At 43.7% G+C, this 25,772-nt stretch overlaps 1 protein-coding gene across 1 annotated transcript; it reads right to left on the minus strand.

Moving 5' to 3' along the window:
- On the minus strand, positions 1-25,772 carry RPS4X (ribosomal protein S4 X-linked). Its single transcript, XM_077465168.1, has 7 exons — positions 25,707-25,772; positions 23,114-23,191; positions 15,486-15,666; positions 13,257-13,354; positions 8,784-8,955; positions 4,379-4,536; positions 1-154 (listed from the first exon to the last, which is right to left on the minus strand). The coding sequence occupies exons 1-7, from the start codon at positions 25,707-25,709 to the stop codon at positions 53-55; spliced, it is 792 nt and encodes a 263-aa protein (XP_077321294.1). The 5' UTR covers positions 25,710-25,772; the 3' UTR covers positions 1-52.

The following is a 25,772-nucleotide window of genomic DNA, read 5'->3' on the forward strand; positions in this document are numbered from 1 at the left end:
GACCTCCAGAACTGTTTTTTTTTTATTTAATAAAGGTAGAGAACGTTTGAGATTAACCGCTGGTCTGCTTGGCTGCCAGTCTCTTGTCTCTCTCCTCAGCAATGGTGAGACGGATACCCTTTCCACGTGGCAAGGAGATCCATGGCTTGTTACCCTGTAAAATGAAAGGAAAAAAGTACTGAAATCACAGCCTTACAGAGACACGAGTAACAGATAGTAGCAACATACAACATAAACCACACGTGAGTACAAGGGACACATCTCAAATTCTTCAATATATAAAAATTAGCAAAATTTGAGTTTTTGACACTGCAAATTAGTAGGTAATTGGAGACTTGGCTGAGTATTCGTTCACACGTGGTTGGGCTGTGCTTTAAGCACGCCTCAACTGCTACTCATAAGCTGCAGCAGCCAGGGGGCTGTATACATGCCGCTGCAGGAATCGTATGCTGTTCCTTTCGGCGGGTCAGCAAGCGCCCTGTAAAACACTAGCAATTCACACAGCTGCGAGCTTCAAGGAGTTAAAGCTGGTGGGAAGGAGGCGATACAAACACCTCATCGACTCAATGCCAGTGTGAACGAGAAACCATGTGAACCATCTGATGTGAGGAAAAGTTTACTGATCTAGTAGATCTAAAGTGAACCTGTGGGGCCAAACTAAGGACATTCAAGTCTTCATGTAAATCATAAGCAGTAACTGAGCTTATATAGGAGCACTAAAGTAAAAATGTGAGGGGTGTACTACAATATAGATGGATATAGTGAGTACTCACCCATAGTGAGTACTCACCCATAGTGAGTATATCTATATAAAATTAGAGCTGCACATTAGTCAAGAATAGTTATTGACTAAAGTGTTTCACAATGCTATGCAGAGAATTCTCTCTGCTCTTCTGAAGCCACAGCCATCAAAAGAAAGGGAGCAAACTGGGCAGTCTGAACTTAAAGAGGAAGTAAACCCTTCCAAACAACTTGGACCTACAGGTAAGCCTAGATTAAGGCTTACCTGTAGGTCCAAGCAATATCTCCTAAACCTATATGGTTTAGGAGATATTTGCCCGAAAATGGGCACCGCTGTCTACGGCGCATGCGCCGTAGACAGCGGCGCACAGGCGCACTAAATGCGGCAAATCCATGAATGGATTTGCCTAATCTGTCGACTCCCGTGCGCATGCGCGGGAGTGACGTCATCGCGGCTTCGCCGAGTGGCAGAGCTGCGAGACGCGACTCCCGTGCGCATGCGCGGGAGTGACGTCATCGCGGCTTCGCCGCTGTGATTCGTCGGAGCTGCGAGACGCCACCAGCAACATGGATGCGGCGGACTACAGGGATCAGCGGCGACTTCGCTGGCTCCTGTGTCAGGTAAGTGACACATAATGAGCTACTATGCGATGCATAGTAGTCCATTATGCTTTACCTTTGCAGGGAAAAAAAGAGGAAGTAAACCCATCAGGGTTTACTTCCTCTTTAAGTATAAACATTGTAACAATTTGTCAATTGAATAGAACAAGTGAAAAAAAGTTTACTTAAAGCGGAGTTCCACCCAAAAACGGAATGTCCGCTTTAAGCATGCCTGGCCCCCCTTACACGCCACATTTGGCATGCAATTTGGGGGGGGACTTCTTTTTTCTGCCCAGGAAACGCCAAGGCAAAGCCTCCTTTTCGCTTTAGGCGGCCCTTCTCTCTATGCGTCTTTTCGCCTTAGGCGGCCCTTCCCTCTATGCGTTCTCATGGGACACATGACAGGTTCCAGGAGATCGCAGCACGACTCGCACATGCCCGGCCGTGAAGCCAAAAGCTATCATGGCAGGGTGTCCAGAGTGGCAATGGAAGAGCCATTCGGCTGAATCGCTGGCCCGGGAACAGGTAAGTGTTTATTAAAAGTCAGCAACTACATTTTTTATAGCCGACTTTAAACAAAAAGCCTGGATCTCCACTTTAAAAACACTAAACCTGACATTTGCTGGTTTCAAGTCAAAATCATTTTTGTTTACTAGAAAATTACTTAGAACCCCCAAACATTCTATTTTTTTAGTAGACTCCCTAGAGAATAAAATTATGGTTGTTGCAATATTTTATGTCGCACTGTAATTGCGCAGCAGTCTTTCAAATGCAATTTTTTATTTTTATTTTTAAATTACCAACACACAACTTAAATTTACCCTTTTTTGTATAACGTGAAAGATTTTACGTTGAGAGAATCATGATCTTTTTATTCTAAGCAAAAAAAATTGTGATTCTCATTTTGCCCAGAATCATGCAGCTCATCTATCTATACGATATATATTAGATAAAATATATATTTTTTAATTGTCAGTCTTGTTTATAGCGCAAATAAAAGCCGCAGAGGCGATATCAAAAACCAAAAGACAGATCGATTTGTGGGGGGAAAAAAAAAGGTCATCACGACCACGCAATTGCCAGTTAAAGTAAAGCAGCGCTGCATTGCAAAAAATGGCCGGTGAAGAAGGGGGGTTGGAGGGGTAAATTTTTCAGACATTAAGTGGTTAAATGGTACAAAATCCCCACTTCCCAGATTATACAAAATCACTCCAACCCAGCACAAGTAATCTGACACACCCAGCTAAAAGATGCCAGCAACAATCTCTTCACACTGGAGGAAAATATTTAGATACGCACCAAAACCTAACAGCGTGGTCACACTACAGCCGAGGGGAATAGAAAGCAGATGCTGCAGGAAAAGGAATGACCTCATTTACGGACTATGCCGTACACACCTAACCCTGCCATATATACACAATGAAGTAACCAATGACCTCTAAAAAGAGGTTTAATAGAAGTGTAACCATCAGAGATGGTGAAGTGCACCTATCACTACCCAAAAAGACACCGACCGCCTGCAGATCTACAATGGAGCCCCTCATGCACCTTTAACCACTTGCTTACCAGGCACTTTCCTGCCCAGGGCAATTTTCAGCACGGTCACTCCCTGAATGACAATCATGTGGTCATGTAACACTTCACGCAAACATTTTTAACCACACAAATCGAGCTTTTTGGTGGTATTTAATCACCACTGGGGTTTTACCTTGCATCCATACAATGCACCAAGGTTCGGTTCACACAGGTGCAACATGACTTACAGCACGACTTTGCAAGGCAATTTGGAGGCAACTTCAGCGCAATTTTGCACATCTTACAACGCGACTTAAAGTTGCCTCCAGGACAGGCGACTTGGACTGTGGCCAATCACAGAATAATCAGCTCTGTGGGCAGGAGGGGGTTGCCTGGGTAAACATGGGAAGTACCCCAGTAAAAAAAAAAAAATCCTGTAAAGTTGCTTCAATATAGAGATCTGACTTTAAGGCAACTTCCATTGAAATCTATGGGTACAAGTTGCCTAGACGTCGCCTTGAAGAAATACAGGAACCTTTTCTGACGTCAGCGCAACTTCAGTAGTGTACATTAGTAGTGTACATTAAGCTGGCTCTCATTCACTTCAATGGAATTTCTTATGTCCAGCGACTTGGGGCAACTCCCAAGTCGCTGTACTGTGAACCGGCATCAACACTGCAACACTCAGGAACTGCTTTTCCTATCAATTGTTAAAGTGACCAGGTGGATCAATTAAATCTACAAAAAGGGCAAAACTTGGTGCCATACCACCTCAACCTGTCTAGTCACCTTCAGCTCCCCTTTACTGAAGAAAAGGGCTGCTATGCAAAAAAGGCTGCGCCCCACCGGCTGCTATGCAAAAAAGGCCGCGCCCCACCGGCTGCTATGCAAAAAAGGCAGCGCCCCACCGGCTGCTATGCAAAAAAGGCAGCGCCCCACCGGCTGCTATGCAAAAAAGGCAGCGCCCCACCGGCTGCTATGCAAAAAAGGCCGCGCCCCACCGGCTGCTATGCAAAAAGGCCGCGCCCCACCGGCTGCTATGCAAAAAGGCCGCGCCCCACCGGGACTACGGCATTTAGCTGCAGGCAAAGATGTCCCAATCTGGGCCTGGGTAAGGCATCTAGTGGTGCTTGAGTTTAGTGCAGCATGACCCCAGAGATGAGTGCCCAGAGTGTTCCGGCCATTTGTCTCTAGCCATCTAGGTGTGCCATCAAGCCATAAGTCTCAATGGGTCTAACCAGCATTGGAGAAATGCATAGTTACTGGGTCTTATGCTTGCTTTGCAGCACCCTGGACCCAGAGCACCCCCCAAAAAATAAAAATAAATTCAGCATTAACACGAGACATTTTCTGAAACCATGGAAAAGGCCAATAATTTGACGCAGGGACCACAGGGAACCTACACAATCTTCTGAGCCGTATACAGCTGGCAAGCTGATCACAAAGTCTTGCAAAACCACAAAAAGTAAACACTTGGCATAAAAACCCTACACGTGTACAACAGGCCAAGGAGGTAACTTACCTTGCCGATGACGAAAATATTGGAAAGCCTGGTGGCAAAGCTGTTGCCGTTGGCATCCTTCACGTGGACCACATCGAATGAGCCTGGGTGTCTCTCCCTGTTGGTGATGACACCAATTCGACCCAAGTTGGCACCTCCAGTCACCATGCAGACATTAGCTAGAGAAAAGGTGGAGAAAAGGTGGAGAAGATTAACTACTTGAAGACCAGGACTTTTCTCGCACTTTAATTTTCATATACAGATTGTTACAAAAACACTTAGAAACCTCCCCCCAAACATTTTTTGAGCAGAGATCCTAGAGAACAAAATGGCAATTTGTCACGTTATTTGCGCAGCAGTAAAAAAATAAAACACATCTTTAACCACTTAAAGAGCAGGCCTTTTTTTCAGACTGTTTACATGTTTAAAACTTTTTGCTAGAAAATTACTTAGAACCCCTAAACATTTTATATCTTTTTTTTTTCTAACACCATAGAGAATAAAATGGCGGTCTTTACAATACTTTTTTTCACACCATATTTGCACAGCGGTCTTACAAGTGCACTTTGGCAAAAAAAAACCAGTAAAATTAGCCCAATTTTTTTATATTGTGTAAGATGTTATGCCGAGTAAATTGATACCCAACATGTCAAGCTTCAAAATTGCACCCGCTCGTGGAATGGCGTCAAACTTTTAGCCTCAAGAATCTCCTTAAGCAACATTTAAAAAATTCTACAGGTTGCATTTTTTGCATTACAGAGGAGGTCTAGGGCTAGAATTATTGCTCTCGCTCTACCGATCACGGCGATACCTCACGTGTGGTTTGACTACCATTTTCATATGCGGGCGCTACTCACGTACGCGCTCGCTTCTGCGCACGAGCTCGATGGGGCGTTTTTAAAAACGTATTTTTTCTTATTTTAATTGATTTTTACACGGTTTAAAAAAATGTTTTTTTTTTTAAATCACTTTTATTCCTATTACAAGGAATGTAAACATCCCTTGCAATAGAAAGAAGCATGACAGGTCCTCTTAAATATGAGATCTGGGGTCAAAAAGTCCTCAGATCTCATATTTGAACTTAAATGCAATAAAAAAATATATCTAATTTGGAAAAATTACATTGAAAAAATGTGCCTTTAAGAGGTATGGGCAGAAGTGACGTTTTGACATCACTTCCGCCCTCCTATGGTATAGAGACGAGTGGGGGCCATCTTAGCCTCACTCGTCTATACCCAGCACAGGAAAGGACCCGATTGCCGCTACCAACTGCTCCGGTAAGCGGCGGAAGGCGTGGCACCTCTCAGACCGCCGATAGCAGTGATCTCGCGGCTAACCCGCCGCAGAGACCACCATTATCGCACATAAGACCGGCCTCTGAACAGATGGATATCGGTTGTGGCAGCAGCTGCTGCCGTTACCGAGATATCCCTCTTCAAAAAATGGACGTACATCGGAGTGCGCTGGTCGTAAAGTGGTTAAAGAATTTTACTGCAAAAAATACCATAGCTAACCCAATTTTTGGTTAAATATAAAGAGGTTATGTCGAGTAAATAGAGACATGTCGCGCTTTAAAATTGTACACGTTTGTGGAATGGCGACAAACTTCAATACTTTATCTGCATAGATGACGCTTTAAAAATGTTTACAGGTTGCCAGTTTAGCGTTACAGAGGTCTACCGCTAAAATGATTGCTCTCGCTCCAACACTTGTGGCAATACCGCTAGTTGAGGTGTAAATGCCAATTACATAAGCATGCTCCAAATCGCTCCTACCTTTAAAAGCAACTTTTTTTTAAAGCAAAAGTTGTTTACTTCCACCCTAAACCGGTGTTTCTCAGGCTTACCACTTACCAGCGAGCCCGGTAAACAATACAATGGTTCGTGCGGCTGGCCAGAGAGATGAACAGACCAGATTGTCTCTGATCACCTCTATGACCTTGTAGGACAAGAGCGACCTCCTGTAATACAGAGAACACTCATTGAAAGTCATTGATAAAAATAAAAATAAAATAAAACGAACGCATGGGGTTTCCCCCCAAATTAAATTACCAGGCCCTTCAAGTCTGGTATGGATATTAAGTGGAACCCCATGTCAAATAAAAAAAAAAAAATTGCCGTGGGGGTCCCCCTAAAAATCCATACCAGGCCCTTTATCCGAGCACGCAACCTGGCTAGCCGCAGGAAAAGAGGGGGGGGGGGGGGGGGGGGACACGAGAAAGCGCGCCCCCCCTGAACCGTACCAGGCCACATGCCCTCAATATTGGGAGGATGCTTTGGGGGTTTGTAACCCCTCAAAGCACCATGTCCTCATGTTGATGGGGACAAGGGCCTCATCCCCACAACCCTGGCCGGTGGTTGTGAGGGTCTGCGGGCGGGGGGCTTATCAGAATCTGGAAGCCCCCTTCAACAAGGAAACCCCCAGATCCCAGCCCACCTGTTTGAAATGGTAAGGGGGTACTTTCCTACCATTTCACAAAGAAAAAAAAAAAAAAAAAAAACACTTTTGAGTGATAGTGAGATAGATATATATATAGGATTCCAGCAGTGTTAATCCACTCTAGCTAGCCAGCGACGGATGATCATCTCTCCGGGGTCCAGCGATGGCTGATCTGATTCAGCAACGGGTGATTTTAGTCCAGCGCATCTTCTGTCTCCACGGAGGAGACACTGCGGGGATCCCAGCGCCTGACGTTTCTTATATGAGGGCGGGGCCACCCGTCACCTGAGCCAGCCCCTCCGACGCTAGTGAGGGAAACCTGCGTTCCATCAGAGGGGGGCGAGGTCACCCATACGTCATTGGGAAAGCCCGGTTTCCCCCACTAGCATCAGATGGGCAGGGTCAGGCGACGGGTGGCCCTGCCCTCATAAGAAACGTCAGGCGCCAGGATCCCCGCAGTGTCTCTTCTGTGGAGACAAAAGATGGATGGGATTGGCTGCGCTGGACTAAAATCACCAGTCGCTGAATCAGATCAGCCATCGCTGGACCCCGGAGAGATGATCATCCATCGCTGGATAGCAAGAGTGGATTACCACCGCTGGAATCTTTTTTTTTTTTAAATTTAGGACTTTCAAAAGTGTGTTTGTCTAACATTTTTTACACTTTCTTTGTGAAATGGTAGGGGTACTTTTGTACTCCCTTACCATTTCAAACAGGGGGGGCTGGGATCTGGGGGTCCCCTTGTTAAAAAGGGGCTTCCAGATTCTGATAAGCCCACCGCCTGCAGACCACAACCACCGGCCAGGGTTGTGGGGATGAGGCCCATGTCCCCATCAACATGGGGACATGGTGCTTTGAGGGGTCAAAGACCCCCCCAAAGCATGCTCTTAATGTTGAGGGCACGTGGCCTGGTACGGTTCAGAAGGGCGCTCTCGTCCCTCCCCTCTTTTCCTGCTGCCTGCCAGGTTGCGTGCTCAGATAAAGGGTCTGGTATGGATTTCTAGGGGGACCCCCCACGTCATTTTTTTTTAAAATTTGACGCGGGGTTCCCCTTAATAGCCATACCAGACCTGAAGGGCCTGGCAATTTAATTTGGGGGAACACCACGCTTTTTTTTTTATCAATGACTCAATGAGTGTTCTCTGTATTACGGAAGCCGACAATTCATAATAGCCACGAGTGATTTAAAAATATTTTCCTGCAGAAATGACACTTTGCGCAGGGACAGTTCTAAGCACGGGAAACATGCGCCCCTTCATATTACACGATTGTTTCACTTTAATCATTAAAATCACTGCTCCCGAAAAAACTGCAGTTTTTAAAACTTTTGTCCCCTGGGGCAGGACCCAGGTCCCCAAACACTTTTTAGGAAAATAACTTGCATATTAGCACTTTAGATTTCTCCCATAGACTTGTACAGGGTGTTCCCGGCTTTTTCGAATTTGCCGTGAACACCCCAAATTGTTCACTGTTCGCCGACCAGGCAATGTTCGAGTCGAACATTAGTTCGACTTGAAGCTCATCCCTACTGTAATGTATACGCTGCCAGTGTTCGGTGAAAAACAGCCAAGTTGTCAAAATCTGCAATTGCTGGAGTCACTGACGAGGTTAGAGATTGTCGATTTGGCTGTTTTTTGCTGAACACCAGAAGTGACATGTCGCTCCGGTCCTCCAAGATCATAGAGGTGATCAGACTCTCATATTGATAGCAACCAAGCAGCAGCTGTTTACTGGCTTCTTTAACTACAAAGCAGGCCGACAAAGCAGTTTCTAGATTGTAAGCTTTAACGAGAGCCGGGCCCTCTGATCCCTCCTGTATTGATTTGTATTGTAAGTGTACTGTCTGCCCTCATGTTGTAAGGCGCTGCACAAACTGTTGGCGCTATATAAATCCTGTATAATAAATGTAAAATAAAAATACGGCACTAAGTCACTTTAAAAGTTTTTATAAAAAGTACAAAAGCAGCCTAGGACAAATTGCACCCACCAGTATCAAACTTGATAAAGTCTGTAATCTTGCCAGTTTCCAAGTCGATCTGAACGGTGTCGTTGACCTTGATCAATGGATCTGGATAGCGGATGGTACGGGCGTCATGGGTCACCAGATGGGGAATTCCTTTTGTTCCCACCCAAGTTTTCCTGACTTTGCACAGTTTGTACTAAAAAGATAAAAATGCAACATTGTTTGTAACTAGCCGCAGCCTACGGCTTTTCCCAGCAACTAAAATCACCAACCCACACACAGCAGCAAAATGAACGTGTCAGCCTGAAGTTCAGCCAGTTCAACTACCGTTGTCTGCTTCATGTGGGGGTACTTATGATATATGCGGAATATAAAACATGGGGGTTCAGACTGTGGTGCTCAGGATCCTCAGCATGATGTCAGCACAGATCAATTTTCTATAGGGCTAAAGCACTGACAAGAAAAATAAAATAAACCAACACTGATATTCTTTACTTTTTATTCAAATTAAAGAGGAGTTCCACTGGTGAAGTTTATTAAAAGTCAGCAGCTACAGAAAGTATAGTTGCTGACTTAATCAGAAACGCACCTACCCAACGGTCCAGTGATGCGGCTGCCCTGCTCCTCTCCCCTGCAGCAGTATTGTAAGTGTGGGCACCTGGCTGTGACAGCTTGCGTCCAAACAGACGGGAGCGCACTGCACATGCATGAGTCACGCTGTGTTAGTAGCCAGGCAATCCTCTGGGAGTTGTGACATGTCCCAGAGGATTGCAGGGAGGGGTCACCTAGGGGGCAGAGGAGTCGACCCCTAGGCAGCGAGAAGGAAGTGGGACAGGAAGTCGCTCTCAAAACCAGGTATCCACTCCCACCCAATTGTGACATGTCAGGGGGTGAGGAGTACTTAAAGCGGAAGCTCCACTTTTGGGTGGAACTCTGCTTTAACTGCACCAAACATCTAATACAAAAAAAGGTGCAACTGGGCTTTAGTTTTTCTAACAAGTCCATGTAGGCCACAGCATTATCCCATTATGGGCCTAGTGTGGCTCCAGCAATTACAGTTCATCTGGTAAAACATTCACTTTTTCTACATTTTGTTATGTTACAGGCCATATTGTAGAATGGATTAAATTAGTCTCTCAAAATTCTACAAATAGTACCCCATAATTACAATGTAAAGTAGTTTAAAAACTGATGAAACAAAGATTGAACTCTTTGGCCTAAATGGCAAGCAGGTCTGAAGGAAACCAGGCTCCGTTCATCACCTGGCCATTACCATCCCTATAGCGAAGCATGGTGGTGGCTGCATTATGCTGTGGGGATGTTTTTCAGTGACAAGAATTGGGAGACGAGTCAGAATTGACGGAAAGATGAATGTAGCAATGTACAGAGACATCCTTAATGAAAACCTGCTCCAGAGCACGCTGGACCTCAGACTGGGGTGAAGGTTCATCTTCCAAACATGAGACGGACCCTAAAAACACAGCCAATATAACAAAGAAGCGAATGTCCTTGAGCGGCTCAGCCAGAGCCCAGACTTGAACCTGACTGAACATCTCCGGAGAGATGTGAAAATGGCTGTGCACCGATGTTCCCCATCCAACCTGAAGGAGTTTGAGAGATCCTGCAAAGAACGGGAGAAACTGCCCAAAAATAGGTGTACCCAGCTTGCAGCATCATACTCAGACTGAAGCTCCTTTAGCACCAATTACAGCCTCAAAAGTATTGCGCAAAGGCTGTAATACTTCTGTACATGAGATTTTTCGTTTATTTTAAATTAGCAAATTGAAAAAAAAAAAAAAACTTCTCATGTCATTATGGGATGTTTGTAGAATTTTAAGGAAAATAATTGAATCAATTTTGGAATAAGGCTGTAACATAAAATTAGGAGAACGTGAAGTGCTGTGCTTACTGGATGCTCTGCATTTAAAGATGAATTCCAGATAAGGATATTTTTACAAGGTTTTATTAGTCCAGCTTAGATCAATGTATACACCATACCCGAGATATCCCTCTAGAAGCTGCAAACTGAAGTAGACATGGCTACCTCCGTGATCTCCTGTGCCGAGCAGCCACCCTGCTGCTTATTAAACACAGAAGGTTGGCCACCTAGGAAAAAAAAAAAAAAAAAAAAAGTGCCATTCAGAGATTTCTTGAATTCTCAACGAATTGAAAGCCTTCTGATTGGATTAGGTGGAGAGGTGACATTACCCTCTCTGCCTTATCCCGAGTGCTTTGCCATTCATTGAGAAAAAGCAAAGCATCTGAATGGCACCCACTGCCGGGAGGGGGGGTGTGGGTCAACCTCCTGCAATCAGAACGCAACAGGGCAGCCACTCAGCAGGGGATGCAAATGGAGATCCCTGGACTAGCAATGATTGCTATAGTGATTTCTAGCTACTAGAGCAGTGGTGCTCAACTCCTGCCCACTGTCAGGCCAGATTTTAAAGCAGGGTTCCAACAAAAAAATAAACAAAGTCAGCAGCTACAAATACTGCAGCTGCTGATATAATTGGACACTTACCTGTCCCAGGGTCCAGCGATGAGGGAGAATGAAGCCCCGCTAGTCACCCTCTCCTCTGTGGTGCCGGCATTGTCACAGTGGGCACCCGACTGTGGCTTAACAGCCGGGTAAATACTGTGCAAGCCATGCCTGGCAATCATCTGGGACCTGTGACATGTCCCAGATGATTGCCGAGAGAGAGGGGAGAGGTGAATTTACTTCCAGCACTGCAGTGCCCCAGGGGGAAGTGGGTAGAGGTCGACCAATATTTGCCGTTTTTTTAATCAGCATCGGACGATTTTGCTGATAAAAAGGCCGATTTAGAACTACAGCGCGACTTGTAAATGACTTCTGTAATAGACGTCAATGCAAGTTGCCTGAGTGTTAGTAAAAGCGACTTGTTTCCTCTCTGGGCAGTCTGCCCAGAAAAGAGCAAAGAGATACGATGTTTACACTTGAATGAATGAACTCAACTCAGTGTGTAGAGTACTCAGTTTAACCATTTAAAGACTAAATTACACTTGTTGCTTACAAGTAAAAGTCCTGTATTTTCTGCCAGAAAATCACTTGGACCCCCCCAAAAATTATATCTATTTTTAGAATAGATCCTAGGGAATAAAATAGCGGTTGTTGCAATATTTTATGTCACACAGCATTTGCGCAGAGGTCTTTCAAATGCAATGTCCAAAAGTTTTGACTACCTGTTATTTAATATATAGTTTTTTTTTATCTAAATCATACATACAAGTAAACTGATTGGAGGTTTGTTTTGTTTAACCACTTCAGCCCTGGACCATTTTGCAGGCCAAAGACCAGACCACTTTTTTTGATTCGGCACTGTCGCTTTAACTGACAATTGCGTGGTCATGCGACATGGCTCCCAAACAAAATTGACATCCTCTTTTTTCCCCCCACAAATAGAGCTGTCTTTTGGTGGCATTTGATCACCCCTGCAATTTTTATTTTTTGCGCTATAAACAAAAATAGTGCAATTATAAAACGCATTATTTTTTACTTATAATAAATATCCCCCAAAAATATATAAAAGTTATAGCGTTTACAAAATAGGGATAGTTTTATGGCATTTTTATAAAAATATTTTTAACTAGTAATGACGGCGATCAGCGATTTTTATTGTGACTGCGTCATTATGGCGACACATCGGACTTTTTGGGACCATTGTCATTTATACAGCAATCACTGCTATACAAATGCAGTGATTCCTGTGTAAATGACACTGGCAGTGAAGGGGTTAACCAGTGGGTGGCAGTGTAGGGGTTAAGTTTCCTAGGGGCGTTTTACTAACTGTGGGGGGCTGGGCTGTTAGTGAAAGCTGATCTCTGCTCCAATCACATGGAGCAGAGATCAGCATCACTTGTTGCTAGGCAGAACGGGGAGATGCTGTTTACAACGGCATCTCCCAGTTCAGCCGCCCCGTGAGACGACCGCGGGTATGCCCGCGACGATCGAGTCCGCAGGACCCGCGACCAGACTCATGGGGGTCCCGACCGGAACGCGAGCGTGCCACCGGCGCTCTCGCGATAGCAGGGTGGCGTTTAAATTTGGATGTACCTGTACGTCAATATGCCTGTCCGTGCCATTCTGCCGACGTACATCGGCCTGCGCCGGTCGGGTAGTGGTTAATAAATGTTTAAATGTAAAATTTTCTGTATCACTTATGAAGGCTGCTTTCACACTGGAGCGGGCAGGCGTTGATGGTAAAACGCTGCTAGTTTAAGCGGCGCTTTACCATCATTTTAGCGGTGCTATTCGGCTGTTAGGTGGGTCTGTCACTGCTCAGTAAGCTTAGACGGACTTGTTACCTGCCTGCTCAGTGGGGATCCACCAAACCCCCCACCCCCCCCCCTCGCTTTAAGCGGATCCCACAAAACGGGGGAGCCTGTGAGAAAGGGGCCTAACAGAACCTGCCCGAACCACCTAGAAGAGAATTGCTCTGATGTTGAACACACTTGGCTACAAAACCCTCAGATTTTTACCTTGGACTCCTCAGCTGTGATCCTGTGCACTGCAAAGCGACCCTTGGTATCGTACACCAGACGGAAGTATTCTCCGGTTTTGTCAATGCTGATGACATCTGTAAAGTAAAGCAGATTGCTGTGTATTAGTGACACGCAGAGAATTCTCAAGAAGCGCGCCAGAAACTGATGTATTCAACACCATTCTAAGAGCAAACACAAAGCGACATACCAATTGGCAATCAGAACTGTACTGTGATTATCTATTGAAGATGCCCTTTAACTGCTTCCCACCTAGGCCATTGTAAAAAAATAAAAATAAAAAAAGGTTCAGGCTGGAACCCTATTGTCATGACGTGCTCCGGACACAGCAGAGGACTGATCAGTGTACCAGCCTGGTGCCAGTACCATGTAATCGCTCCGACAAACAGGTCACATGACAGTCGTAAAGAATGGATGGCTTCCTTTTTAATGTCATTAGGTACAATTGTGTTGCTACCTTTGATAAGCCACAGCGACCACATGGTACAGACAGGGCCAATCACAGCCCATTTGTACGATGTGATAACCTGTGGCCAACCACAGTTAATCACACACTGTGTATAACAGTCATTCAGAAAAAAATAAAAAAAAATAAGATTTTAGCAGAGAAATTCACTGCTATAAGCAATATTAGCAAGTAATAAATAAATAAAAAAAAAAAAAAAAAAAACCCCGATCAACTCCCTGGAGTGGTACTGTGTTACTATGGTATTGCTCTGGTCACAGTATGCAAGAAAAAAATAAAAATAAACTAAAAAATTAAAGGAGTGGCCATGCCTAACTGGAAAGGGTCAAGATTTCCCTATGAATTCAGTTGCTTACATATCGGCATCAACAAATCACCGACATATCAAGATAATTTCTGCTTAACCTGTGTGCTGCCCTTTACTCAACAAATTTGATTTATTAAAAACTGGAGTGTGTAGAATCTGGTGCAGCTGTGCATGGCAGCCAATCAGCTTCTAACTTTAGCTTATTCGATTAGGCTGGGTTCACATATTTGTGGCAGTTTCTAGCCTGGGGTCTGGTGCATTTGTTCACCGGTTCAGGTGCGATTCAGGTCCACATTTTTTGCCTGAATTAGCTCAGGAACTGGACTCAAAAAAGACCCTTTTGGAATTCACACCGCCCCGGACATGTGAGAACCGGCTACACTGAGAGCCACACTCGCATGTCATGCGAATTGGATCCGGTGAAAACTGCATCGAATTTGCACACAAGTGAACCGGGCCTTAAAGCAAAGTTCCACCAAAAGTGGAACTTCAGCTCATTTGTCTCAAGGTCCCCCTCTGGTGCCATAATTGCCACCTTTTATGGGGGACGGCGGGAGACACAAGGTATCCTGTTCCCACTTCCGGGAGTCCAGGCCACAGCCTGTGGCGTCACCGCAGGGCTCCACCCACCTCCTCATCGCCGGGCCACACGCATGTGCAGTAGGGTTCATGACGTCAAGCCGTAAGGCTACACTGCCGCTTTTGTTTTAGTAAATCAACCCCAATGTGTATAATTCAGGATCCACACCAGTACACGTATGAACAAAGAGGCAGCAGGAAACCAATGGAGGTCATCCCTCTACAGCTTGCCAGGGGGCTGAACAAAAAATAAAAAAATGAAATAGATATATATATATATCTATCTATATATCTTTCTTGTGTGGATAGAAGAACCCAACAGGGACTCTATGCTGTCAGAATACACCAATCAGTGGCTAAAATTTCCAAAAAGCTCATTCTACAAAAGTAATTCTAAGCATTGACTTTTGCCAAACAGGCACGACGCATGCATGATCGAAATTTGGCCAGTCCATGCCAAAGCGGACAAATTTCAAACCACCTTTTGCTAGCTTAAAGTGGAAGTAAACTCCCCTATCATTTTCATCCATGGAAGCTGCCATCTTTGCCTCCGTTTAATCTTCAGCTGCCACTGTGCTGCACATGTGATCCGTTATGACACCAGCCATTGGGTGGTTTGACAGTTTGGTTGAGAGCACAGCCAATGTGCAGTTAGCATTCCCGGCATGCCGTTTTTTGAAACTGTTTAAATCGATGGGTTTACTTCCACTTTAACAGATCATTTGTTTTATGCTCTGAATACAAATGAATCTGTGTGCCGGTGCCCCTTCATAGTCCAACTTGCACCCTGGGGGTAGGGCAGTGACCCGTCCTTGAAGGCTGCCTAATTTAGGAATGATGTGTTTGTTGTACTCACCCATAAACCCGGCTGGGTATGTAATGTCTGTCCGGACCTTGCCATCGATCTTAATGAAACGCTGCATGCAGATCTTCTTCACCTCATCCCCGGTCAGAGCGTACTTCAGCCTGTTCCTGAGAAAGATGATCAGAGGAAGACACTCTCTAAGCTTGTGGGGACCAGTGGACGGACGTGGAGCCTGCGGGGGGGTAGAGGAGATAGTAAGTCATATTTTGAACAAAATGCATTTGTAAAGCTGTATTATCTTGTCTGTAGTGCAATACATGTCAACTTGATTTAAAGCAGACCAAACCCAATCATTAAAAAAGGACTCAGTCCCCCAATCATAACACACCAACCCCTTCACCATTTGGCACATGCACCAAGGGGCTCTGCCTGGCCTTTAGGTCTGTTTGAGCCATCCATGGCAAACCCATAGATGAACGGGTAACCGTCGCATGTGCAGATGTGCCCTGCAAGGCTGTGCTGGGATTTAAAACTCCGCAGCACATCTGCATAATGTGGGATTTGGTGGCGAGGGGTAAACAAATTTTCACCTAGGTGAGAAATAAGAGCTGCATTACAGCACAAATTTTATAATATATATATATATATATATATATATATATATATATATATATATATATATATATATATATATATATATATATATAGTGAAGAAAAAAAATAATAATACATTTAATATTTACTGTCAGAGAGGTGAGATTTGTTTAGGCCTCAAGAACAGATGAACCACGATTTTGCCATCATTGAACTGTTACCCTCTTGGAGAACGTAAAATACATGATCTCATGTTTACTACATCAACTATTGAAAACTTTTACAAGCATGCATCGAGACAGAAACTTGCTGGAACAATGGTGTATCTCGTCACAAAACAAGGAGATATTTACCTGGTGTTAATGGATAAAGAGAAGCGACAAACAGCCATGAAGACAAAAGGTTAAACTATCGTGTTAAGAGTAGCTAACAACTCATTGTGTGAATTCTTAAAAACTGTTTGGACAAACTAAGTCATCTTTAAACATCCATGGGACTGCTCAAAGTCCATCTCTACACATGGTGTTCGAGAGATGTGAGAGGAAGATACAAATCAGACATATTTCAAAAATACTTCAAGTGATTAAAACTGTATGTGATATTTGTGGGTCAACAAGGAGATATTGTGGTTTGGTATCTAGTGATCTGGGGAACTTTGTCATGGAGAGATTATATATGAAAGTGTGATCATAAGTAGAAGTGTTTTAGCAACAAATTAGTATGAAAAACATAATCATGATTATAACTGTATAAGAATTTAACCCATGTTTAGATAAACAAATTGATTGGATACCCAAATTATACATGTATCCATATAGATAATTGTATGTGATATTGTTTGATATATATCTAACATGGGTCCTTTCTAAATGGACTAAAGATTAACGGATATACATAAACATTTTATGCAAGTGATTATTCAAAATGATGTTAAGCGTATTTTATATTATGCCATCATTCCTGAACACTCGAGATATATTCGTTGGAACATATATAAACAACGAACGCATATTATAGAAATAAAATTATTAACTTAAAGAAATAAAACACCAAACACATGTGAGACACCTGGTGGTTGAAGGTGCTATTACCTTAAAATCATGAGACTACTGGGAAAGGTGATCATTAAGTCTGCCTGCCAATAGCAAAGGGACACATACCCTCTGGGCAGAACTTAGTATAATTTTATGATCTTTTTGTTTAAGACGATATTTAAGAAACTAAAAAGATGGAAAAAAAAAAAAAAGGAAGAGCTGGGAAGAGAGTCAGAGGGAAGCTTAGGGACCCCCCTGAGAAGGGACACTGGAAGACTCCCAGACAGACTGACCCTCATGCACCATGCATGAATACACATTTTTACATTCATGAAGATCCCTGCTCCTTGGAACTCGTGGTCACACAAAGTAATTCCTCTGTAAAAGGATCCATGTTGAAGCCACAGCAGCCATCTTAAATTTCCTGGTAACCAACACTCCACACTAATAGCCATATTGGAAATGGGTAAATATATGTTTATCATCTATTTTATGTTCTCTTAAATATTGATTTTTTGAATATTCTATTGAAAATATTTCTCCCGAATCAATAACCGCCTTTTAGATTTTTCTCTAAATTTAATTTTTCATTATAAATTTTTTTGCATAGATGCCAATTTTATTGACAAACAGATGTCTCATTTATTTCACACTGTTAACCACTTACTTACCTGCAGTATAGTAACGGTTGGACGTGTGAAATACAGACAGACATTCTGTTTAATTGTCAATCAAAAGGTTGATTCTACCGAAAAGTGATAATGGTGATAATTGTGTCCAAGGTACTACTACGCCCAGTTTGAAGGCGTTTCCAGTAATTGTCAAAATGATCAAGTAATGCAATCTGTATTTTAATATTTCATGTAAATATTTGTCTTTTGTCAACCAATAAATGTAACTATTTTGTATGATCACTCGTCTCCGTGAATATGTTTCACATGTATAGACTGTCATATAGATTGATTCTGTATCTTAAAAATATCTTCGTTAAAAATTACTTAATATTGTGCAGGAAAATGTCCTTAAAAAGCACAATATATATCACAATATCCAAATGTAAGCGGCATTCTATTCAATCCAAGTATGCAGCCATGAGACCCCTATACAGGCACATCCTGTTACAGGGTGACAACCTTCTTCCTATTGTGCCACTGTATGGTCCCTCCATCACAGATCCTCCCGATTATTATTACAGGTACTTTTTATAGTGCTGTTAATTTATGCAGTGCTTTACGTATACAATCAGCAGGTACTTTATTAGATACACCTTGCTAGCCCCGGGTTGGACCCCTTTTGCCTTTATTCTTCGTGGAATAGAGACAAGGTGTTGGAAACGTTCCTCAGAGATTTTGCTCCATAGTGACATGATGGCATCAAACAGTTGCTGCAGATTTGTCGGCTGCACATCCATGATGCCAACCTCCCGTTCCACCACCAAAGGTGTTCTATTGGATGAGATGCGGAGGCCATTGGAGTACAGCGACCTCATTGTCCAGTGGTGAGATGATTAAAGCTTTGTGACATGGTGCATTATCCTGCTAGAAGGAGCCATCAGAAGATGAGGAAACTGTAGTCATAAAGGGATGGACATGGTCAGAGACAATACTCAATCTGCTAATAACCAGAAATATTGTATCAATTTAACGCCTGGCGAGAAGACATCAAACGATTTTTAGATAACCCTGATCTCGTCATCAAGTCAGCAGGGAAAGGGGGTGGGATCATCATACAAGATAGAACATCTTATGTGGCAGAGGCGATGAGATTGCTTTCTGATATAAAATAATAATAAAAAAAAATGTATAAAAAAAATTATCCAATGATCCCTTACCTTCTTTCCGTATTGAAGCAGAGGCTCTTATCCAAAAAGCCATTTCGGATCAAATTATTGACAAAAAAAAAAAAGAAGCTCTTCTCTTACGGAAAGATTTTTATAGTACGCCCCATTTCTATCACCTGCCGAAAGTACATAAACATGGATCTCACCCACCAGGTAGACCTATTGTGGCATCAATAGTGGCTTCTCTTTATACATCGATTCCTTTTTGCAACCTTTGGCTCAGGACCTGGCATCATACATATGAGATTCCATACATCTTTTGGATCTCTTGTGCCCTTACACTTGGAATTATTCCTGGTTATCCCTGGATGTTAATTTATATATTTCAATTCCACACGATGTAGGCTTATCTGCAGTGCAATACTTTCTAACGCTGGACTCTAACCTTAATACTAGACAAGCTTCATTCATCCTGGAAGCCACAGCTTACTGTTTAACCCATAACTACTTTCATTTTGAGGCCCAGTTTTACCTACAAACCCATGGCACAGCGATGGGCGCCAATTTTGCGCCCTCCTATGCCAATCTAACCATGGGTCTGTAGGAAAATTGGTATATTTGGAACAATCCCTTTGCTCAACAGGTGGTATTTTTTGGTCGATACATCGACGATATAGTCATCATCTGGGATGGTACTCCATCCCAGGTGGACAAGTTTGTCACCTATTGTAATACAAATCTGGGCCTTTCATTTTCCGCAGTGTGGGATAAGGAGAGCTTGGCATTCCTCGATCTAGAGCTTAACCATGAAGGTAATATCTTTTGCTTGCAATTATACCAAACCCACTGCAGGCAATTCTACATGATAGCTGTCAGCACCCCTTGTGAGTGAAAAACATCCCAAAGGGACAGTTCAGAATTGCACTAAAGATTGTGATTACATAACACAGAGCTCTTTACTTAAAGAAAAGTTTGAGAAGGGTTATCCCCCATATTTGGTGGAACAAGCATACAACACTTCTCTTCCTGGAAAAAAAAAAACCAAGGATTGTTAAACCCCCGAGAAGAACCTGTTGTACGTTTCATTACCGGGTTCCATAGACAGTACAAAAAAATGGAACACGTCTTAGGAAAACATTGGAGCATTCTAAAACAGGACCCCCATCTGAGTTCCTCCTTGAGTGATAGACCTAAGGTTACTTAAAAGGAGGGCACCTACCCTTAAAAACAAGATAGCAACTAGCAAGCTGAAGTGTAAACGTGACCCTAATCCTGTGTCTCATTCCACTTGTAGGGATGTACAGGTGTAAAATCCCTTTGTAAGACTTGTGATTTTGTTAATCACGGGCAGAAGAATTTTATTCATAAAGGAGTTATGTATCCAGCTACCCAATTCCATAACTGCTCTAGTAATTTTGTTAATGGCCTTACTTATCCATGCAAAATGCTCTACATAGGCTGCACAATATGCCCACTTAGACAGCGCTTTAGTAAGTCCCGTCGACTTATTGAATTGGGCTCTAATAAACATAGCGTGCCTCTGCACTTTTTAGAGTTTCATGACCGGTCCATGATAGGCCCCCAGGTCTGGGTTATTGAATCCATACCTGGAGGTGTGTCCGAGGCAGAAAGTTTTTCCCAAATTATGCGAGCGCAAAAAACTTTTTGGATTTTCTCTCTGGACACTCTTGCCCCTAATGGCCTCGATGAGGAAATCAAGATACACACCATTCTTTAAACCTTTGAGAATATAGTAGATACTTTCCCCTTTTTATGTATATTTTTTCAAAAAAGTTTAGTATTTTTCATATTTGCAAATATATATATATATATATATATATACACACATATACATATACATACATACATACACATATACACACACACACATAATACTGTCTGTATAGCGTGTCTGACTATACAGACACACTATACAGACACACTATACAGACACACTATACAGACACACTATACAGACACACTATACAGACACACTATACAGACACACTATACAGACACACTATACAGACACACTATACAGACACACTATACAGACACACTATACAGACACACTATACAGACACACTATACAGACACACTATACAGACACACTATACAGACACACTATACAGACACACTATACAGACACACTATACAGACACACTATACAGACACACTATACAGACACACTATACAGACACACTATACAGACACACTATACAGACACACTATACAGACACACTATACAGACACACTATACAGACACACTATACAGACACACTATACAGACACAATTTTGTGATTAGTATTTTCCAATGGGGTTGTCATTTCAGCCTTTTAGCTAACATCGGGTTAATTTAGTTGTCTACTCAGTTATTTAAATGCAGTTCACTGTTCTCTTCCCACACCTATGCTTGAGAAAGGAACGCGCATGTCCGTTCTGGACTTGGCGCATGCTCAAAAACGCGTTGCACCACCTTGTGTCTCCCGCCAACGTCACACGCTGCTCTCACTAGCCCGATCTGTATCTCTGCTGAGTGCAGAACACAGCTGAGCTCCCCCCAGCATTTTGTGGATTATATGGTCCCTGCTCATTTGGTACTAAGGGGCCCAAGTGTGGCAAGAAAATTTCCCACCCACACCATTACACCACCACCAGCCTGAACCGGTGATACAAGGCAGGATGGATCCACGTGCCAAATTCTGACCCAACCATCTGAATGTCGCAGCTGAAATCCAGACTCAGTCCAGGCAATGTTTTTCCAATCTTCTATTGTCCAATTTTGGTGATCCGGTGCAAATTGTAGTCTCAATTTCCTGTTCTTAGCTGACAGGAGTGGCACCCGGTGTGGTCTGCTGCTGTAGCACATCTGCATCAAGGCTTGATGTGTTTTGCGTTCAGAGATGGTATTTTGCATACCTTGGGTGTAATGAGAGGTTGAGTTACTTACTGTCGCCTATCATCTGGAACCAGTCTACACATTCTCCTCTGAGATCAAGGCATTTTCCTCCAGACAACTTTCGCTCTCTGCATATTTTCTTTTTCCCATCATACTCTAAACCCGAGAGATGGTTGTGTGTGAAAATCCCATAAATACTCAGACCAGCCCATCTGGCACCAACAACCATGCCACGTTCAAAGTCAGTTAAATCCCCTTCCCCATTCTGATGCTTGGTTACAACTTCAGCAAGTCGTCTTTAGGCACCACGCCTATATGCCTAAATGCATTGAGTTACGGTCATGCGATTGGCGTATAACAAATAGCGTTACCAAGCAACTGAACAGAAAGACGCCAGTGAGTGTATATTTAATATACATTGACATCAGTACCTGGCCTAATGATTACAATCTAAGGTCCCGATCTCACATTCACACTGTACTACAGCCAATATACAGGAGCGAATTAACCTAAAAGCATGTCTGGAGCGAGAGGGAAAAATAAAAAACACACCAAGGAGAACTACAAGCAGGTAGTGCTGTGCTTGGGACCTGAACTGATAACCCCAGTGCTGTTAGACAGAAGTGCTAATCACTGTGCTGCCCATGAACACAAGCGTCTGTGCTGTTAAGACAGTTGTCACCATCAGGAAGATGCTCTAAAGCAATGATGTGCGGCAAAATGCGAGTGCATATGGACAGAAGGGATTTGCAGGAAATCAGCAGCACCAATGGTTTTGCAGGAGATCAGCAGCATCAAGGCAAAAAGCTGGAAATTGCATAATTAAAAATTAAGTGTTGCTCATAACGACGTCAGCGTTTGTACATCCCGACGCCCATCTCAGTACACCCTGCATTCGGCTGCAGTAAGCCAGCAGCAGACATCTTGTTACACCCAGCATTTATAGTTGGGGCTGGGTGTAACAAGATGGCCACTGCAGCTTTTATGCGACCGAGTGCAAGGAGTACCAAGATGGGCGTCGTAAGCAGCCTTTCCTTTCATGGCATGTCAGTGCAAGCCACCTATCCATGCCATCCATCATTGCCAACCATTTGTCAGTTCCAGCCATCAGTCAGTGCTCATCAGTGCTGCATATCAGTGCCACCTAATCTGTATTGTGCGCTGAAAACTGTCACATGACATTAAAAAAGTATCGGCAAGTACTTAAAAAAGTATTGGTACTTGTACTGTCTCAAAAAAGTGGCATCTGGACAACCCTAGTTTCAGGTATCGGTGCATTTGCACGAGTACTGATACTTGTGCAAACACTCGGTATACTAGTATTGGTGCAACCCTAATGACCAACACCCATCACACTACCCCCATACTCACAAAGACACCTGTCAGCTTATCCAGCATCCAGTGCTTGGGAGCAGCGACACGCTTCAAGTGCTTCTTGGGTCCACGAGCCTTGGAGAGAGAGAGAGAGAATATAGTTAGAAAACATGCCGAGATCAATCATACTTCACACAAATTCGAATCTATGGCCTGTTAAGTCACATTCACCCAGACAGAAGACGTTTCACCTCTCACACGTGCCGCTTCTTCAGCTCTCAATGGGGAATTTGAACTAGCGACAATTCCCTCCACTGATCACCTCTGGAGATTTGTAACTGCAATTACAACGCTTCTCTATGCTGCTATAAATCTTTAGTGTGCCGGGATAGTCAGCGGCAGCCCAATCAGCAGCAGATAACATGAGTAGCTATGGAAGTCAGAGCTTGTCACTGCAGAAAGGCCTCATTCACACAAGCATCCCAGTCATGTCTATTGGTATGCAGCAGCTGCACGGACACACCTGCTGGTCCCAAATTAAGAGCTGTGCAGGTCCCTGAACCAGTCTGTCAAATTGGGAGCAACCGCTGTGTCCCAACAGAGCTACATGCATATAACACCTGTGCAGGTACACACGGCCCTTTCCATGGGTGTACAGATAAGCATACCTGTGTGAATGAGGAGTCTTTAGGAACAAATTAATCGATATTAAACAAAAAAGATAAAAATTTTGCAACTCTTAAATCTCCTTAAAGTCTTCAGGGTGAGACGAGTCTAAAGCTACATCATGTGCCAAACTAACCCAACATTCTGGCCTTTGGAGATACAAGGTGGTAATGATGACCTCCTGGAACCCCAACTCCAATATCCCATTCATACAATCTCACCCGGAGGTGGTGCAACTACCACCAGCTGAGCCTCCACCGGGAGAACACGGAACCTTCACAACCCGAGGGGAATTTCTCAATGCCGGGGTAGCTGTGCGGGGCAGCCAGCTTCTAGCCTTAATTTTCAACGTTTAACGAGGAACTAAGGCTCCATTGACCCTTGTACCACTCCTAAAACTGCACCAACTTTGGATGGGTGCAACCTGGATACTACGACTTCGGCTTTGATCAGTGATAATGGACAACTTGTAGCACATTCCCAAAATTTCAAGTCAAAACAAGTGCGAATGGGGCCTTAGCTGCAGCAACTTCATGCACTACTTGGGTCCCACTTTGGTGCGAGTTGACGTCCATACACCAAGTTTACATGGGCATTCCCGAAATTTCAACCTGGGTGCGGCCAGTGATAATGGACAACTCGTTGCAAATTCCCAAAATTTCAAGTCGCAACAAGCGTGAAAAGGGCCTTAGCTGTAGCAACTTCGTGCACTTTCGTATGACTTTCATACAACTCCTGAAGGATTAACATTGAAGCCTAGGACCCACAAGCTGCATGAAAGTCGGACCAAAAAGTAGAGCATGAAATTGCTGCAGATAAGGCCCCTTTTCACACGTGTGCGACTTGAAATTTTGGGAATACCCGTATAAACTAAGGTGCATGGACATCAACTTGCATCAAAGTCGGACCAAAGTAGTGCACAAAGTTACTGCAGCCAAGTCCCTTTTAACACTTGTGTGACTTGAAATTTCAGGGAATGTGCAAAGTTGTCCATTATCACTGGTCAAAGACAGACAGCTTGGAATTTCGGAAGTACCCTGTGTAAAATTGGAGGTCTATGGACTTCAACTCTGCAGCAAAGTAGTACAGACACAACTTTGAAGTCGGTGCAACTCAAAGTCGCACAGATATGAACGGCACCCATTGGAAATCATGGGGGGGGGGGGTAGGACTTGTCATGTGACATGTCCAAAGTTGCACATGTGTGAATGTAGCCTAAGGGCAGGTTACCACTTGTGCGATTTGTCATGTACCCCTCGAGAAAACACAGGCATACAGGGACGCCACATAAGCACAGCACACAACACGTGTGTAACAAGTGTCATTTTGTGACATATCAATAAAGTTTAGAAAAAACAATTTACACAAAATTTATTACAGCCTCAACCAACACACACCAGCAGGCACATGTGATAGTCAAGGAGAAGAAAGCCCAATGGGGGGGGTGGGCGCAATTAGCCCCCCTACAGGGGAACATGATAATGACAGGTCCTCTTTAATCACCAATATACAACCGAGGTATCTACACACACACTATAAAATATATATATATATATTTTATCTCTATACACACACACAAACCAACCATATATACACACACAGATGTGATTAAGACTTCAACATTCTCTGAGAACCCCCTTCTATAACACAACCAACAAGATTCACCTACAGGGAATGTCATTCACTTATAAACACGTTCCTGAGCCCGGTGATAGGACAGCACCAGTCCCCCCCCCAATACTAAACACCCCTCCATGTCCTCAGCACAGGCCTCCCTCCCTGCACATAGGCCTCCCTCCCTGCACATAGGCCTCCCTCCCTGCGCGCACCCCCCCCCAGGGACCATAAACACCCCCAATAAAGGCCTCCTACTCCCCACCGGGCTCCGCGCTACATCCCCGCACGGCCGGCTGCCAAATAGAAGCCACCGTCACCGGGGATGAAGCCGGATTAGGAGGCCGATTGCACAGACGAGACTGCTCACCATGGCTGCGTCTGAATAGAAAGGACCGCCCGCTTCCGGTGCTGGAGGGATAAGCGTTCAGTGCGG

The sequence above is a fragment of the Lithobates pipiens genome, unplaced genomic scaffold, assembly GCF_037356315.1.
Source record: "Lithobates pipiens isolate NorthernLeopardFrog02 unplaced genomic scaffold, aLitPip1_a1.2 Scaffold_1, whole genome shotgun sequence".
In the NCBI taxonomy this organism is placed as follows: domain Eukaryota; kingdom Metazoa; phylum Chordata; class Amphibia; order Anura; family Ranidae; genus Lithobates; species Lithobates pipiens.